Here is an 18,797-nt window from a genome sequence, read left to right as displayed (position 1 = left end):
GCTGACCCAGCATGTCCTGTCTTTGGATCCTTGGAACCATCTGTAAATATAAATGTATATTCAGAAAAATGCATATCCAGATAACAATTAACAATATCCTTCACTGCTACTTCCTTTGATAAATTTTTGATTTCCTTATGAATGCCTAAATCTACATCTGGTATAGGGAAAAACCATGGAGGAATAGGAGGGACTGAAACCGTTGAACAGTACTGTAACTTATGTAACCCTATATTCTCAGCTTTCACATCACCAATCCACCCAAAACTTCTGTAATTGGACTTACTGTGTTCCCAGCAGTCTTTTAAGATAGCTTTAGCTGGGTGGCTATCAACTTGTCCCCTCACATTAACCCAGTATGCCAACATCAGTTGTATCCTTCTGATCCTCAAAGGCATCTCACCCATTTCCACTTGCATAGAAGACACTGGGGATGTTTTAAAAGATCCACTACATATCCTTAGAGCCTGAGCTTGCATGACATCCAATGCTTTGACATTAGACTCTGCTGATGACATATATACTATACACCCATAATCAAAGACAGACCTCATTAGTGCCCAATATATATTTTGTAATGATGCCCTGCTTGCTCCCCATGCTTGTCCTGATAGACATCGTAGGATATTAACAATCTTTTTACATTTATTAACCATTTTTTCCAAATGAATCTTCCATGTCAACTTTTCATCAAACCATATCCCAAGAAATCTAATAACTTTCACTTGCTCAAGAGGCTGAGTGTACAATTTTAAGGATACAGGTGTGATCTTATGCTTTTTTGAAAAACATATGACTTGTGTTTTAGACACTGATAATCTAAATCCCCATTTATTTGTCCATTTTTCCACTTCCTTAATTGCATCTTGCATTGCACATTATTCTATGACAAAAGTGTTCCTGATATAACCGCACAGATAATTTTTTTTAAAGGAATTTTGCAGTTAAAATACAAATAGATATTTTTTTAGATCCCGGTGGTCGGTAAATTAAACACGGACGCTAAGAATTTACAAAATAGACTTTTAACACATCATTGTTGTATTTTATTACATTTTATTGTCATATAGAATACAAATTTGTTTAAATTTAATTATTTTAATTACAATATATTTTATATTTTTTTATTATCTCGTGACACTTTAATTAGCATATTTTAACAATTATTTTATATTTTTAACCGTGACTTTATAGAAACAGCTTATGCTCTGCGTCATTTCCGCTGTGCGTTAACGTGATGTAGAAGCAGGAAACTTGTCCTCATCTAAAGAGGAAAATTAAAGGTTTGATATGTTAGATTTATATCTTTGCGCTTTGCATGTTGTTTATTTTGTTGGAGGTATATGCAGATGTAACTACATCTGTAATGCACTGACTGAGGATAGTCTAATTTTGAACTCTCAAAGATATAAAGCTTCAGATGGTAATTAACTGTACTGTCACATTGTTATGGGGAATAGAAATGCGTATTTAATACAAACGTTTTTATAGAATGATGTTGTTTAACGCATTAATTCATTAGTGTGTATTTGTTGCTGGATTCTACGTTCAATAACATATAAACTAAGCATCTCTTCTTTGTTGCTATTGAAGTATCACTATAAATCAGTGTTTAAACTACAGTTATTGATACTGGGTGACTGAAGACTGCTTAGTCTGTTAAAGTGATCCCCAGCTTCTGTTGGTTTTATACTGTATATAGTTTCTAACTGGTCATTTATAGATCTTGGCTGGTTTAAATGGTTGAGCAGCTGGAATATCAACTGATGGACCTGGTAGATCACATTGTTCAAGCTGGTAGACAAAACAGCTTGTCATTCTGCCATGTTCCGAAAACCAGCCTGCCAGACCTGAGCTTGTGTTAAAGTAATAATTCACCCCAAAATAAAAATTAGCTCATTATCTTCTCATGCCATCCCGGATGTGAGTTTCTTTCATCTACAGAACACAAACGAAGATTTTTAGAACAAAATCTCAGCTCTGTAAGTCCATACAATGCAAGTGAATGGTAAACAAACTTTGAAGCTCCAGTAAGCACATAAAGGCAGAATGAAACTAAGTAATCTGTTTGATAGTTTGGGGAAGGAACAAAGGCTGTATACTAAGGAGGTTCCTAATTAACCATTCGCCTCCTGGCGTGTCGGTCAGAACACAGGATAGGATTCAAAGAGTCAGGTTCCATTCAAAAGGGGTTTATTTACATAGAAGAAGCCACAAGTCACAGGCACATGACAGGTTGCATATTTAGGTAGTCAGGTTGATATGAGGGTATAGGAGAGTGTTTGAACAGGTACTTGTGTGCACATGTCTGTGTGTGTGGTTAGTCACTCATGGATGCACACTTTAGCACCCACAACAAGTAATATTAGCACATATCACGTGCATGTATTTCGTCTGTCTTGCTCCGCTGTATAATGCCGTTGATTGACAGGTGCTCTAAGCTTCGCCTTTCCAACATAATCCATACAACTCGAGTGGTTTAAAACATGTCTTCTGAAGCAATCCATGAAAACATATTAAAATGTTACTCGTTTTTCACTGAACATCTTTACCAATGCAGTCTCTTGGCATGATTGTGATTTCAGGCTAGATCACACTTCCTAGAACTTGAAGCATGTGCAGAGCACTAGATGGTGTTAGGAAGTGTAATGAAGATTGAAATCATGATCACCAATGAAACTGCTGGAGTCAAGATTTATAGTTAAAATGGAGAAACTTTTTTTTCTATTCTCAACTAAAACCGAATGGATTGCTTGAGAAGACATGGATTTAACCTTTGGAGTTTTACATATTACTTTTATGCTTCTTGTATGTGCTTTTTGAAGGTTCAAAGTTTTGGTCACCTTTCACTTTCTTTTTATGGACATACAATGCTGAGAATAAATATTTGATAAAAAATATATTTGTTTATGTTCTGCAGAAGAATGAAGTCAAACATATCTGGGATGTCATGAGACTGAGTAATTGAGAGAATTTAAATGTTTGGGTGAACTATCCATTTGAGACTTTCTGACCAAAGCAGTACATTTTGGCATGCTGTAAATGTCAGTTTTGCACTGTTGACCCCTCTTACAAACAGAAGTGTTTAGATTTGCATGTACATTGATTAATGAGGCATTGAAGCCATTAATTAATTAAATGCTCTGATTTGCAATTGATCTCTTTTTCTGCTCTCCCACTTTTCACAGACCTCCATCCTAAAATAGAATCTGAAAATCACCCAACAAGCTGAGGCTCCTGTTCAGTCCTTCCTATGAACACATCCTACTTTGTTTTGTCACACCTCCACTTTAGCTGCCTTCTCCTGCTTTTGCTCTTCCTCTTTTTCTCCATCAATCCTCTCCGTCATGACTGAACCAGAGCTGCTCACCGAGGTCCCTGCCTCTCTGAAACGGCTGGCCAAGCAGGTTGTGCGGGGTTTCTATGGCATCGAGCACGCTCTGGCTCTGGACGTGCTGATCCGAAACCCCTGCGTGCGTGAAGAGGACATGCTGGAGCTGCTCAAGTTTGACCGAAAGCATCTGCGCTCAGTGATGAACACACTCAAAGCCGACAAGTTCGTCAAGTGCCGCATGCGAGTGGAGACGGCGCCTGATGGCAAGACGACACGGCACAATTACTATTTCATTAACTACAGGCTGCTGGTTAATGTTGTCAAGTACAAGCTGGACCACATGCGTAGGCGCATTGAGATGGATGAACGGGACTCGACTAACAGAGCCTCCTTCCGCTGCCCCTGCTGCCTGAACACATTCACTGACCTGGAAGCCAACCAGCTGTTTGACCCCATGACTGGTGAGTATGAGGGGGAGAGGGGAGAATAAAAACAAGGTAGGAAGACAGTGATACGTCTGCTATGTTTCCATCCAAGTTGCACATTTTATTTATACGAAAAACCAAATTATCGCAAAAGCAATGTGCGAATGAAGCCGTATTTCCATCCCATGTGTTCAAGAGAACAAAATCTTTTATTAATAAAATAGTCATGATTTAGAACATGCAGACAAAACACTGTAAAGAACTTTGTCTCATGTCTTGGAGCGACAGTGCATCACACAGTTCTGGAAGCACTATATGTGCATGTTTCCTCCTTCCTTTTGGCTTTGCAATGCACAGATCAATTATATATTTTTCAAAAGCGTCAGTGAACCTGCTCTTTGACAAAGTTTGTATTTGACTTACTTGCTCTGCAAACTCTTTGCAGGCTTTGGATTTTCAGGACACCGTTAGACACAGACTAGAGCAACATTTCAGATGCGACAATTGGTTATGTCCTATTCAGTAAATATTTTTTATTCGTATCTTGTATTCCTAATAAATTCAATAGGAGTTTATTCTGAAAACTTGCTTCCACAATAGTTGGTGCACATACTCCTCAACCGAGCGTATAACATTTTATGTGCATTTTGGAGATTTTATTTGCATCTTAGTGTTTTTTCGTCCAGCAGTTTTACGTGATATCCCAAAATGTGCATACAATTATGTAGATGGAAGCTAATGGTGAGAAATTTGGAGTTTAATTGGTTCCAGGTTGTTATAAGCACTTAATTGTTATGAGCACTTAAAGGGTAAGTTCACCCAAAAACAAAAATTATCTCATTATTTACTTAAACTCATGATATCCCAGGTATGAATGACTTTCTTTTTTCACCAGAACACATTTGAAGAAAAATGGTAAAATATTTTAGCTCAATAGGTCCTTAAAATGCAAGTGAATGGAGATTTCTCTTTTGAAGCTCCAAAAATCACAAAACGTCAACATAAACGTCATTGATACGACTCCAGAGGTGAAATTAATGTCTTCTAAAGCAACACAATCTCTTTTGGTGCAAAAATAAAATAAAATAAAGTAATTTTAACAAAAATGCATGCTTCCGATCAGCAGTGGTACTCCCATGTGACGTAATCACATTGGCATTTGAAACATGCTAGAACTGAGGAATCGAGAAGCAGCTCTGTGAGGAGAAACACTGTACAGTAGCTTGGTTAGTTTTGGTTAGGTATGTATTTATTTGTTTCTTTGCTCACAGTGGTGCTTTTTTTGCATATCCTGGATGTCTCAACTGAGAGGAGAATGTGAGAGTATGTCAGTAACATGGAAACATGAATATGTCATGCTTGGACTCCACCTTCTCGTGAAGCTTACGCAAAGAGTTGGATTGTAGTTCAAAAGTATTTAAATATTTATATTTTTTCACACCAAAAGTGATCATATCTTTTTAGAAGACATTCATTTTACCATTGAAGTTGCATCGATGACGTTTCTGCTGACTGTCTGTGATTTTTGCAGCTTCAAAAGAGAAATCTCCATTCACTTGCATTTTAAGGACCTACTGAGCTATGATATTTTTCTTCTAATGTGTTCTGATGAAGAAAGAAAGTCATACACACCTGGGATATCATGAAGGTGAGTGAATAATGAGAGAATTGTCATTTTTGGGTGAACTATCGCTTTAATAAGCTGGAAAAAATAAACATAATTTTAACTTATTTAGCACTTAATGAGCAGAATAAGCTGTCTTTTCAGAGATGTTTGATGAAAAGACTTAATTTAAAATGTCAAGGTGCATAACTTAATGGGTGTCTTTCAACAATAAGATTGCTGAATTCCATTAGTGTAACCCCAGGGTACTACTTAATCAAAATGCATTTTCTCTGATGTACCTTTTTCCTGACATTTGTAAGAGGTAGACATGTTTTTTGTGTGTTGGAGAAAGTGAGCAATGGACCATTTCCCCCTTATTTAGCAGCATAAATCTAGCAGGATTTTTATATTTGCAGTTTGTAATTATTTATTGTAAATTTATAACATTATACTTTGTGTGACATTACCCTGGAATCAGTTTTAAAAGATGAGTTACCACAGATGCAATGAGGTTTCTAGAGTGACAGTAAATTTACCATCTCTCTTCTGACTGTCATAATCCAGCACTCTCTGTTTTTTTTTTCTTAATTTGGAAAGTTGTGGAAATGTAAAAATGGCATCTTTTAATTTTGGAGCAAATGGATAGCAAAATGTATATTTGCTGTGCTCTCCCATTCACTGCTATCGATGTTTACCATGCAGTTGTTTACTTGTTTACTTCTGCATTCCAAACCCCGGAAGTGTGAAAAGGGTCCATGGGGCAAAGTTACTGTTGTGCGATCATGATGTCAAAATCAAGTTGCAACCATCCACATTCTAAATTTATTTGGAAAGATGTTTCTATACAGGTCTGTGTTTGCTTCTTTTTTTACTAAAGCCATTGAATGCTAACAATATGCTTATAATATGCATCTAGAAAGTATTCACAGCGCTTCACTTTTTCCACTTTTTGTTATGTTACAGCCTTATTACAAAATTTATTAAATTCATTATTTTCCTCAATATTCTACAAACAATAAATAACCCATAATGACAACGTGAAAGAAGTTTGTTTGAAATCTTTGCAAATTTATAAAAATAAATAAATAAATCACACAAGTATTCATAGCCTTTGCTCAATACTTTGTTGAAGCACCTTTGGCACCAATTACAGCCTCAAGTCTTTTTGTGTATGATGCTAGAAGCTTGGAACACCTATTTTTGGGCAGTTTCTCCCATTCTTCTTTGCAGGACCTCTCAAGATCCATCAGGTTGGATGGATGGAGACTTCATGGCTTGGTTTGTGCCCTGACATGCACTGTGAACTGTGGGACCTTATATATATATTCCAAATCATGTCAAATCAACTGAATTTACCACAGGTGGACTCCAATCAAGTTGTAGAAACATCTCAAGGATGATCAGTAGAAACAGGATGCACCTGAGCTCAATTTTGAGTGTCATGGCAAAGGCTGTGAATACACATGTGATTTTTTTTTTCCGTTTTTTTCGTATTGTCTGTAAAATATTGAGGAAAATAATGAATTTAATCCATTTTGGAATAATGCTGTAACATAACAAAATGTCGAAAAATTGAAGCACTGTGAATACTTTCAGGATGCACTGTAAAAATGGGCTTTTCTCTGATTTCTGAATGCTTAGTCTAATTGTTAGAACAATTTAGTCAATTTAGATCATCACTTGATCCACACTGAGGCAGCAGAGGTTAAAAGTTGCACTGCATTCAGAAGACTTTTATGTCCAAAGCATCTGGGATGATATTAGATGAGTTTTTAAATGCATGCCATTATGAATTGCATTCAGATAAAACACACTTGGAGGTCGATGTTGAATTACTTGACTTTGCTGACAGTATTCATTGTCAGAAAGGATATAATATTTATTTTCAAATGCTTAAAAATAAACAGGATATAATCTCATAGAGGCAGCTGTAAGGATTAACACATCACACTGACGCCATCATCTTGCCTTTCTTTTTTCTGGCTTACTGTTTTACACTTTTGGCTTCAATGGCGGCTGATTTATGTACTTGAAGCACACACAAAAGTGTTACTTTTGACGTGACTTGTCTTATAATGAGTAGATGGTGTATTTGTCTCTGTTGAAGCTTTTGCTAAACCCAGCACAACAAATACTGCTCTTGCAGTCTTGAGTAATGTATAATTGATCTAGCCTGTGTGTGTTCGGAAAGGATAGTAATGAAAAGACAGCATAAAACCACATAACACTTCCAAGTGTATGCATGTATGCATTCTTAAATCCATAGTTCACCCCAAAATGAAAAATATGTCATCATTCACTCACCTTATATCATGCATATCATATCAAACCTGGATGACTTTTCATGTTATGTGGAACACAAAAGGAGATGTTAGGCAGAATGTTAGCCTCAGTCACCATTCACTTTCATTGTTTGGAAGTGTAAGCAATTGGTTACTGAGGCAGTCACTTTATGACATTCTGCCTCAGTTACTAATCATTGATTGCTTTTAACTGGAGGGTATTGCTTTAGAAGACTAGACTTAGACATGTTTGCAGTTTAATTAATTAAAAAAAAAAACGTTCTGGGTTACAGCCCTCAATAGTCTCAATAATTGCCATCAATGGAAAAAAAAACAATTGCCCCCAGAATGCTGTAGTTACAGCATATACCAGCAGGGGCTCTCTGGACCATGCTAACCAGCCAAACCTTTACCACTTGAAAGTCTCTCCCACCTTGAATCTGCCTCTGACTTTTTCTCTTTCATCATATATTGTGCACTCATTTGTGATTGTTACTTGCATTTGTATAGATGCGGAATTTGACAGAGGGCATATGAAGAGTTGATTTGTATTTGATAGACAGGAGGCATTCTTCAGTAGTGTGTGTTTTTTCTCAGGGCAGTGGGCGAATGAGAGGAAAGAACAGAAATGAAAGAGAGAGTGATGGATGGCAGAGAGCAGTGCCAAAGGTGAGTAATGAGCGATAAAGGAAGAGAGAGGTAGGTAAAGACCTGTGTGGCACGTGTTCACCCTCACCTCTACTGAAAGCAAACTAGCAGGCAGGGAGGTAAAGCTGTTGCTAGGAAACCCATCAGGAGTACCAGCAGACAGACAAGGATGAAACAGAAGAGCAGAACAACCACAATGAAGAACCTAACCCTGCTTAGACCCTGGGATTATATACACATCCTTATTTCCATGTTCTCTCCTGGACTCGATTACAGAAGCTCAGATTTGCCATTATATAGCAGCTATCTCTAAATCCATTTGAGTAGTATCTGCGAAAAAGCTCCTGTTTAAGTCGCATCCTCATTGATGTAACCTTACATTTAACTCAAGATTGTGCAGCTACAGACCTAAAAGTATATAACATGGGTGTCATGATACAGGTGGTTGTTTGTACTCTGGGTAGACTTAAATGTACAAATGGATGTTTTGGGATTGCCTGTTGCCCCCCTGAACACATGTTCCCTTTATGCTTAGGAAGGTTAGTCGTGTCTTGAACAGGAGAGGATATTGATCTGATTTGTCAAGCGTATCTAGGTCCATCTTTTGGAGAAAAAAAAATTGATTTTTGAAAATCTCTTTGATTGCGGAGGTGTCAGGGGAGATAAGGAAATCTGACTGGGTTAGCCATGAACGGTAATAAGTCACTGATCCTATCACGGCACGTCTTAACTCTGTCTTAATTCTGTTATCTCTGTCTCCCATCCTTCTATATCACACGTGCAAATGAGGAACGTAACCACTATAGACATTGAGGGGGATGCAGGAACCCCAATATTCAGATTAGAGTTCAAACTATATGGGTTTTTCAATGGCCCATTCTTAAAGGTGCTGTAAGTGATTTGTTTTTTCCTTGGAAAAGTATGCAAAAAATGTTCCTACTCCCTTAAAGATGTTAATGAAATAAGTGTCCTGAGATATCTCACGGGTCTCTGTGACAACTGTACACTTTGTAAACAGCAAACAAAATGTTTTATTTATTTATTTTTTACTTTTCACCTGTCAATCATTTTGCTCATTCTCATAGTGTTGTATTTTAAGCAGATCGTTGAGGCTATGAGTCATAATGTTTGTCAGTTGAGGGCGCTATTGTGCCACTGTTGAATTTGCCAGCCACAGGAACTTGCCACAGTTCTATGTATTTAGGCTGTCTCAGTTTCTTCTGTCTCTTCAAACAAACCCAGACTGACGCAATGACATTAAGATCAGGGCTCTGTGTGGGACATATCATCTGTTGCAGAACTCCTAGTTTTTCTTCTATTTTCGTCTTTTTGCAGAAGGAATGTTTTAAAGTCTAAAATTAAAATTGACTTTTGACACACGAATGCAGAGGACATGAAATAACCTTAAGACAAGTGTATTTGTGAAACAACTCATGTGCCTAAGAATTTCGTACAGTACTGTATTACATATGGTATGCTGTAATTTACAAAGATTGCTCTCACAGTAATGCACTCTATGTTCAAATCTATGGTTTAAGTCATTGCACTGGAATAAACATACATTTTGAAGTTTGGATTTTCTGTCGCACTAGCACCACCAAATAGAACTGCAAAATCTTTTCAAACAACCCTAAACGAATATGCTCCCTATCAAATAGTCCAGCCCCCAATTCACACCATTGGTTGAGTCAGTGTTACCGTGTTGAGCAGGATGAGTCGCTCAGAACAAACCGAGGAATTTTTATATCGCCAAGAGACAGAGTTTACCGTTTTCTAAAAAATTAAACTATGAATGGTTTCATTATAGTTGTCTCTGTATATTATAAATAAATTATGATAAATTATTTTAACACTGAAAAAGTTACACCCTTCATCTTTAAAATACACAGCTTTAAATGTATATCTGCAAAGCTATATCCAATCCAATCTTCTTTTATCATGACTATGTAATGTGACTATTCCTGTAACTTTGACATACTTGCAAGGGTGAAATGGCTGCAAAAATTATATTGATATGTGCGACAAAACGTTGTTGAGCTGAACAAATCAGGAAATGGCTATAAAAAAGTAGTTCAGCGGTTGATGCCAATTTCCACTATCAGGTCAATAATAAAGAAGTTTAAATCAACTGGAAAAGTAAACAAACAGCCTGGAAGAGGATGTGTGTCTATACTGGCCCCACACAGTGAGGAGGATGGTTTGAGTGGCAAAAGAATCCCTGACAATCAATCACAGTTGTAGAATTGCAGACGTTAGTTGTTTCTTGGGGTCAGATAATTTCAAAAACGGATGCCATTCGCATAACCACATAACCAACCTGTTTAGTAGAGTTGCCAAAAAAAAGCCTTTGCTTTCATCAACCAACAAACTCAAGCCTCCTACAGTTTGCCAGATGTTATTGGAACTTTCAATGGAATCAGGTTCTGTGGTCAGATGAAGTTAAAGACAAAGAACAGCAGTCCCTCCACTAAAAGACAGGTTTATTCAACGTTACTGGTCAAATAGCACACATTTTGAACAGAATAACTAATACAAGTGCTCAAAAGTTCACGTTGTATAATTACACTTTTAATGCCTTGAGAATGTTTTGCCCAATAGACTTCCATTTTAAGTGCATTACTGTAAACAAATTTATTTTCTTTGTTTTACAAATTTTAGAATGAGTCTAAATTCTTTATGTGGTTATCAACAGATACAGACTATAGAGCTAAACTTAAACCTAATTAATGCAGAACATTTCTTTAAAGTCATTAATGCACATTCCTTTGAAGAAAAGAAAGAAAAAGACAGTATAGACAGATTTTTCTTGTAGTTGCATTGCCACAAACACACAACAGGGCAAACCGCTGTAATTGTAATCAATGTGGTGCATTTTTCACTGTTGCTTAGAGGGAGAAACTTTTTCATGAGGGGGTATAACAAATTTAAAAATTATGCTGAATTCATCTTTTTAAGGGCTCGCCACAAAAGTCCTTTTGTTCTTTGGCATTGACAAATGAACAAAGCACCATCCTACTTTCAAAAGAGCTCTGAATCACTGGAGAGATTACTATGTAATTTTAACCAGACCTATTCATATCTGATAGATAATACAAAAACTATCGACACAAAGACACCAGCCCACTTTCGTCTTAACAGAAAGCCCTAATGTATGTCTACACACTAACAGCTCTGCGTCGTGTTCCTTTAGATCACTTTGACAATGTGTGTGTACATGCAGGGCTGACGCACACTTTGCCTGAAAACAAAGACACGAAAGTGATTGTGTGCACGCGAATGTGCCATTTTGCTAATTTTCCAGGGCTTCTGACAGGTTTGATAACTCTTCTGAATTCTGCTGGCTGGGTGCCTCTTACTTCATTACCTCTAATTGTATACGTGTTTTTCTGGTATGCGAAACAGAAAAGAGATACTTTTTATTTTTTCGTGCTAAGCTATGGCTTGCGTTTATCTTAATTTTTCCAAAACATTCTTTGCAGCTTCGATGGATAATACATCAGTGTCAATTATTCCTTTTGTCAAAATAATATTTTTTTTTCTCTAGACCATTTGCTGTTCATCTTGTATACATACATAGTGTGCTGTCACTTTTGAGTGTGCCTTTGTGTTTTTCCAATCATGTTGCCCTATTACTCTTACTCCTTCACAACAAGATGTTTGCATGTGTTTGAAAATGCATCTCTTGATCTCACGTCAATTTTTCAGATGTTTAAAATGCAGCCTTTTACCTCGCTTGTGCTTTTTCATTCCTTTGTGTGTGTGTGTGTGTGTGTGTGAGAGAGAGAGAGAGAGCGAGGGAGGGAGGAAGGCAGACTAACTGACTGACTGACTGAGAGGGTTGCGGTAAAATTGTTCCCTGCTCTCAGGGCTTGTCGATATTTCCTTTAGAGCTGTGTCAAATGCGACGCAGACTTGTCTTTATCTTTCCTTCGCCATAATGCTATTTATTTCTTTTACACTCTCTCCCTCTCTCTATAAAATTGTTTTCTTTTTCCCTCTCCATCCGTGGATTGGCAGAGGAGACATTTGTAGTAAAAGGGCCTAGCCAGAGGTGATTTTTTTTTTTTTTTTTTCAAGAACACTTTCACAGATTTTGTTGTCAACTTTCCAACAAAGCTTTTAAAATGGAAATTGCAATGGATCTTTTACTTTTTTAATTCACCTCAAGGCCACAAACTCGTAGGCAATTTTGACATGCACTCAGCACAACAACATAATTATAAAAATATAGAATAATTTCAGTGTTAAAACAATAAAGCTGGTGTGTGTTCCTGATATCAAAACATGAAATGAAAATATTTTAAAGCATTTTTGTCTATGACTGTTAGTTTTGAGGACATCTATTTGCGTACTTCTTAACACTGACAACTTGCTGTTTTGGCAGAAATATGCATTTAAAATGTAGTCTTTATCTTTTGGGGCAATGGCCCAAAAATGTTGATGGCTCATGCTGTACTACAGGGTTTTCTTTTTTTTTTTTTGTCCAGTCAGATGCTGTAAAAATGTATAATACCACCTGCGACCAACTAGCAAGCAGCAAATCATTGTTTACGACTGTGATGTAACTATGCCTATTGGCTAATTATAAAAAAAAGGTACAAGCCTTTCAATATGTCCCACCTAGACAACTTGTATTAAGAAGGTACTGTTCTTGGTAAAATCATTAGTAACATAAAATGACATCAGCACCATCTGTGACGGACCACATTAAATGCTCTCATTGAGCATACATATGTAAAATAAATACCTCTAATCTATAGTCATCTAGTAACCTGTACACATGCACACAGACCAGGCCCTGCTGTGTGTGTGTTCTCATCAGAAGGCTGTAAACAACGTCTGCAGCAGATATATAATAACGTCTAAGCAGATCTGGCAAACCAGACTTGCTTCTCTTGCAGAGGAACTTCTAGTGAATGCTGGAGGTGTTTGTGTGCATGTCCTTGTATCTTGTGTGATTGTTCTTCCTCTTTCTGTTCCAATAATATTAGATGATTAGCAATAATTTTGGCCTTTTCCCTTTAATGGCATTGAGTTGTAACTGTAATTGGACCACACCCTGCAACCTGATATTGGTTGTCTTTATTTTACTTTTGTTTTATTATTATATCTCCTTTTTTCACCAAAGCCTTTTCTTTTATGGAAGAGTGTGGAACAGGGTCAAAGCATCAGCTTTGGGGGTCGGGATACCACAATTTGGAGCCCCTGGCTCATGAGGAACAAGAGATATAATGCCCCTGACAAGCAAATCTTTCCTTGGTCCCTGCCTTCAAACCATCACCGAAAGGCGCCATATATGTTTGAATTCATTAGTGTGGTATAGTGGTTAAGGTTCATGGATGTAACCAGAAGGTTGCTGGTTCAATTCCAGCAAGGAGCAAGCCTTGAGCCATCAGCATTGTGCTCTTGAGCAGTGCGCTTAATCCCAGGTTGTTTTGGATTGTTTCTGTCATAAACGTATAGTGCCGCTACATGGCACCATTGTGTGAAAGTCACAGAAAATTCTACCAGCCCGGTTTGTGTGGCAATACAAATTCTAGTCTATATGCCATTAATGTGTCCTTTTACATTAATGGATTATGAATTAACGAAGACCTTCTGCTCTTTACTGCAGGGACGTTCCGATGTACCTTCTGTCAAACAGAAGTAGAGGAGGATGAATCAGCCGTGCCAAAGAAAGATGCTCGCACTCTGGTGGCACGCTTCAATGAGCAGATAGAGCCCATCTACGTATTGCTACGAGAGACGGAGAACATCAACTTGTCCCATGATCTCCTGGAACCTGAGCCATCAGAAATCCCAGCCCTAAAACTGAGGTCAGCCATTTTAATTTTCAAATTGGCCAGTCATCTTAATTCTGTATTTAACAAAATCTTTGTATGGCTTTAGAAGACTTATAATATAGTGCATGAGTCATATCGATTACATTTACTATGGTTTGTTTTTGTCAAACGATTCATAAAGAATGTCCAGTTGAAATCAGTTGAGATATGTCATCTCAACAAAAATGTAAATGTCTATGAAAAGGCATTCACCACCCTTTCAGTAACCCAAATCCACCTCTGTTGCTGTTCACAGTCGCGAACGGGCTGCCCAGTCCACAGCAGGAGCTGATGCAGGGGCACCTGGTCGGGAAATGTGGAAAACAAAGGGCTCGTCGTATGACCTTTACACACAAAATGTGGTCATCAGCATGGAAGACCAGGAACCTCAGTCTGGCCAGACAGCTGAGGGCAAAACCCCCAAAGAGAGGCCCGTATGGCTGACGGAAAGCACCGTGCAGGGGGCCTACAGTGAGACAGATGCTTTGAAGAATGGTGAGTCAAATCACCTATATTGTACCTTATGTGAAAGCTATTTTTTTATACCCTTTTCTCCCCAATTTGGAATGCCCAATTCCCACTACTTACTAGGTCCTCTTGGTGGCGTGTTTACTCACCTCAATCCGGATGGCGGAGGACAAGTCTCAGTTGCCTCTGCTTCTGAGACAGTCAATCCGTGCATCTTATCACGTGGCTCGCTGAACATGACTCTGCGGAGACTCTCAGCATTGAGAGCGAGAACCACTAATCGTGACCACAAGGAGGTTACCCCATGTGACTCTACCCTCCCTAGCAACCGAGCCTATTTGGTTGCTTAGTGACCTGGCTGGAGTCATTCAGCACACCTTGGATTCAAACTAGAGACTCCAGTGGTGGTAGTCGGCGTCAATATTCGCAGAGCTACCCAGGTTTCCTTTTTTTTTTTTTTTTTTTTACAATTTGGAATGCTCAATTTCCAATGCGCTCTAAGTCCTCGTGATGGCATAGTGACTCACCTCAATCCAGGTGGCGGAGGACGAATCTCAGTTGCCTCCGTGTCTGAGACGTCAATCCGCACATCTTATCATGTGGCTTGTTAAGCGCATTACTGTGGAGACCTAGCGCGTGTGGAGACTTCACGCCACTCTCCGCGGCATCCACGTACAACTCGTCATGTGCCCCACCAAGAGCGAGAACCACATTATGGCGACCACTAGGAGGTTAACCCAACATGACTATACCCACCCTAGCAACCAGGCCAATTGGTTGCTTAGGAAGCCTGACTTGAATCACTCAGCACACCCTGGATTCGAACTTGTGTCTCCAGGTGTGGTAGTCAGCATCTTTACTTGCTGAGCTACCCAGACCCCCCTGTGAAATACCATAACTGTGCCAACAAGTTTGGTGCGGAATCGCATGGTTGCGAAATGAGAAGCATTCAGTCCAATGATGGATAATCAGCTAAAGATTGAGTGACCTTCAAATCAAGACAGCATCTCATTGCCTTTTTTCTTATTTTAGCTACTATTTGTTCTGATTGTTTTTTTTTATATACATTTTTCCACATCAGCTGGTGAAGACTCCATAGTAACCCAGGACAACATGGCTGGACGAGGAGCTGCACAGGATGAGAATGAGGAGGTGATGTTGGCTCTCCTCATTCACGAGAAAAGGAGTGGAGCCGGACCAGGAGGTGCCGTCGTCTCCAGATCGACCATTCCTGCGGCTAATGCCAGTGACTCTGACAGCGATACCAGTGAATCAGATGAGGACTCTCTGCCCCAGGCACCAGCCCACACAGTACACCGTGCCATGGCCCTGCGGCCTGGCAGGCATGCAAAAGAGGATGATGAAGATGATGATGATGAGTTTGAGGAGGTTGGGGATGACCCAGTGGTTATGGTTGGGGGAAGATCTTTCTCTTACAGGGAAGTGAGCCAGAGACCCGAGCTGGTGGAACAGATGACCGCTCAGGAGAAAGAGGCATACATTGAGATGGGACAGAACCTCTTCCAGGACATGTACTTCTGAGTAGATCACTTCTCAACTATCTGCATCACATTGTCTCTTTCTTTCTTTCTGCATCTCCCCAATAACTGTTTTTAACAGGATGCATTTTTGATCAGTCTCCTTTGCACACTTTTATCTCAAACGGTGTTGTGTGTCTTGCCAGAGCTGAGAAGTGTAGTGTTATAGCGTTGACTGTTCATCTCCTCTCTCATCCGTCTGTTACAAGACCTTTTGCCATATGCACATACATAATATACATACTCTGGTGCCAACAGACCAAAGTATCTCAGAGTTGTAAACAAGAGTATCATGCACATTGGCAGACAGGCTCACACTCATTTTTTCCTTTTAATGGACTTTTGTTTAACAGTCTCGCCACATTCAGAGACTTCCAATCAAATGACTGTTGCTGCAGAGAACGCTGAGACAATTTCACTCAAAAGAAAACTCCAAACAGAAAGGTCCTGGGGCTTTCTGACGTGATTGACATTTAAATGACGGAGAAAGCTTTTTTTTTTTTTTTATTGTAGTGGCAGACTCACTTAGGCTCTTTTGAGGGTTTTTTTTTTCTTTTCTTTTTGCTCTGTTACAGAGGCATTTCCACATCTCCTTGCTCATTTTTTTTTGCTCGTATTTTTCAAGGTCTCCTCTTCTCAACAGTATTTAGAATGACTTGCAGCTAGAAAGGGAAGAAAAATGAACTTCCTGTAGGTGACTGTCTTGAATTGATATTAAATGGAATTATGATGAGACATGTTTGTTTAGAGTGTGATTGCTTTCCTTTCACAGCAAAGATGAGCAATGTCTTACCTGATCTCTGACTAATTGGACATTATTCACTTCAGTTTGTTTGTCCATGAATGGAAAATTATGTTTTTCAGTTTTGTTAGACTTCTTAAAGCAATAAAAAGCTGAGTGTGAAGTCTCCTTATTCATGAGTGTGTGCATGTGTGCGAGAAAGCACTAACTTAAAGCTTTTTTTTTGTTTTCAACCTTTTCACTTAAATTGTATCTAATCTGAAAGGAAAATAATGTAGAATGGAAAATAATGTAGGTGGTTTGAAATTACCTCTATTGTGTGATAACATTTTTGAGTCTCTAGTGATGTGCTTCGGTGCAGCTGTGTATGAGATGGTGGTCGCATGTTACTGTGGTGTGTTGACGCACAGCCAGAGAAAACCAGCAGTGATGCTGTCACTTCACATTATAACTGCAGCCCTGCATGGAGCCAAATATTGGGTCTTTGCAAGTCGGAGTAGAGTGCGTGCAGAAAGATTGGTGGGAAGTGGTTCTGTGTGGACCGATGAACTGAAAATCACTGGAACCACACATGTATATGATTTATGTCATTTTGTGTAAGTAAGGGATGTCGTGGAATTTCTCTGATGCTACATGAGACAATATTTTGCTACGTTTGACAGTTAGATAGTTGCCCCTAAATTAGTTTTTAAATATTCCGCTGTCATTTGGACTGCAGGTTAAACATTTGCATTGCCCTCACAGCCCTAAAACAATAACAAGTCAGTCAAATTTCATAAAACATAAATGTGCACCACCAGCAAGCCTCATATTTTGTGAAATGCGAAAGAAGACTGAAAAAAACTGAGGGTTATGTAAAAAATGTACTGGGGTAATGTATGGAGTACAATAGAGATTAACTTGTTTCGAACCCTAAACATTCTTTTGTTACAAGGCTGAGAGTACTGCAATCTAATTAGTGTTTGAAAGCATGCTCAAATTAGCCAAAATTGATTCCTCCTTGTGTAACAATTTGTGAATGGACACTTCAATGCAAGCAGAACTGTATATTGTGTAGGCCTATGATTACTTTTTACAAGGAAACATTTCAACTAAATTCACTTACCATGTCCAAACCTCTGTTTAACATATAAATGAATCTAAAATGAAAATAATTTTATTGGATTTTAAATATTTATGAGATTTATTGTTGTAAATCTCTGCTCGCACCCCATTTCTGTGCTTGAATGGGTTGATTTGGCAGACCCTGACCCATTCCGTTTATTAGTCCCATTCACCACTCATACCTATTTTATTCCTGTTTATAACATCAGCGGTGAATGAAAGCCATTTATTCAGAGAATTCTCGACTTTTCAATGTTTGTGAGGTCAAGGTGTTCTGCTGTTCCCATTTGTTATTTTGTTTATGTTGACCTAATACAACTATTTAATTTCATATCATTCAGGTGCACTTTCTACATACTTCAGTTATGGTTTTTAAAGAATAACAGATGCATGACATTGCTCAATATCTGTTGTTGGTTACTTTGCAAATTAGTCCCGTTCTTAGCATTCTTTTGGCCCTGTCATCACTTTAATGCAGAAAACATGAGAAAGATGAATTTTTGGATCCGATAGCCTTCTCTATTAAATTAGGAAAGTGCACACACCATCATCTGTCAGTCATTTAAAAGCCATTAGCCATCTCCTGCAGCTGCTTCTGCTGTGTCCTATCTCAACATGTTACTCTTTAACTCGTGGCCAATTTGTCATTATTTGCGTTGTATTGTTTACCTCTCTCTGTTTACTTCCAAACACACTAATTAATGTTTCTTTCATGGAAAGATGTGGGTGAGCTGGTAAAGGGGGTGTTGTTTAGGGCTAATAAGATAATTATAGCCCCGTTAACATATTTCAAATATGTATATTCATCTTACAAAGACAATGCAAACA

General features: G+C 38.4%; 1 protein-coding gene across 1 annotated transcript; it reads left to right on the top strand.

Annotated features, from left to right (window-relative positions):
* The first annotated feature begins 1,227 nt into the window (after nt 1-1,227).
* Nucleotides 1,228-17,016, top strand: gtf2e1 (general transcription factor IIE, polypeptide 1, alpha). The gene is made up of 5 exons (XM_052148864.1): nt 1,228-1,283; nt 3,189-3,795; nt 13,910-14,111; nt 14,374-14,612; nt 15,667-17,016. Exons 2-5 carry the CDS (start codon nt 3,348-3,350, stop codon nt 16,125-16,127), a joined length of 1,350 nt encoding a protein of 449 aa, XP_052004824.1. The 5' UTR covers nt 1,228-1,283; nt 3,189-3,347; the 3' UTR covers nt 16,128-17,016.
* The last annotated feature ends 1,781 nt before the right edge of the window (nt 17,017-18,797 follow it).

This window comes from Xyrauchen texanus, chromosome 18, assembly GCF_025860055.1.
Source record: "Xyrauchen texanus isolate HMW12.3.18 chromosome 18, RBS_HiC_50CHRs, whole genome shotgun sequence".
NCBI lineage: Eukaryota > Metazoa > Chordata > Actinopteri > Cypriniformes > Catostomidae > Xyrauchen > Xyrauchen texanus.
This window is presented reverse-complemented; position numbering and strand designations above follow the sequence as displayed.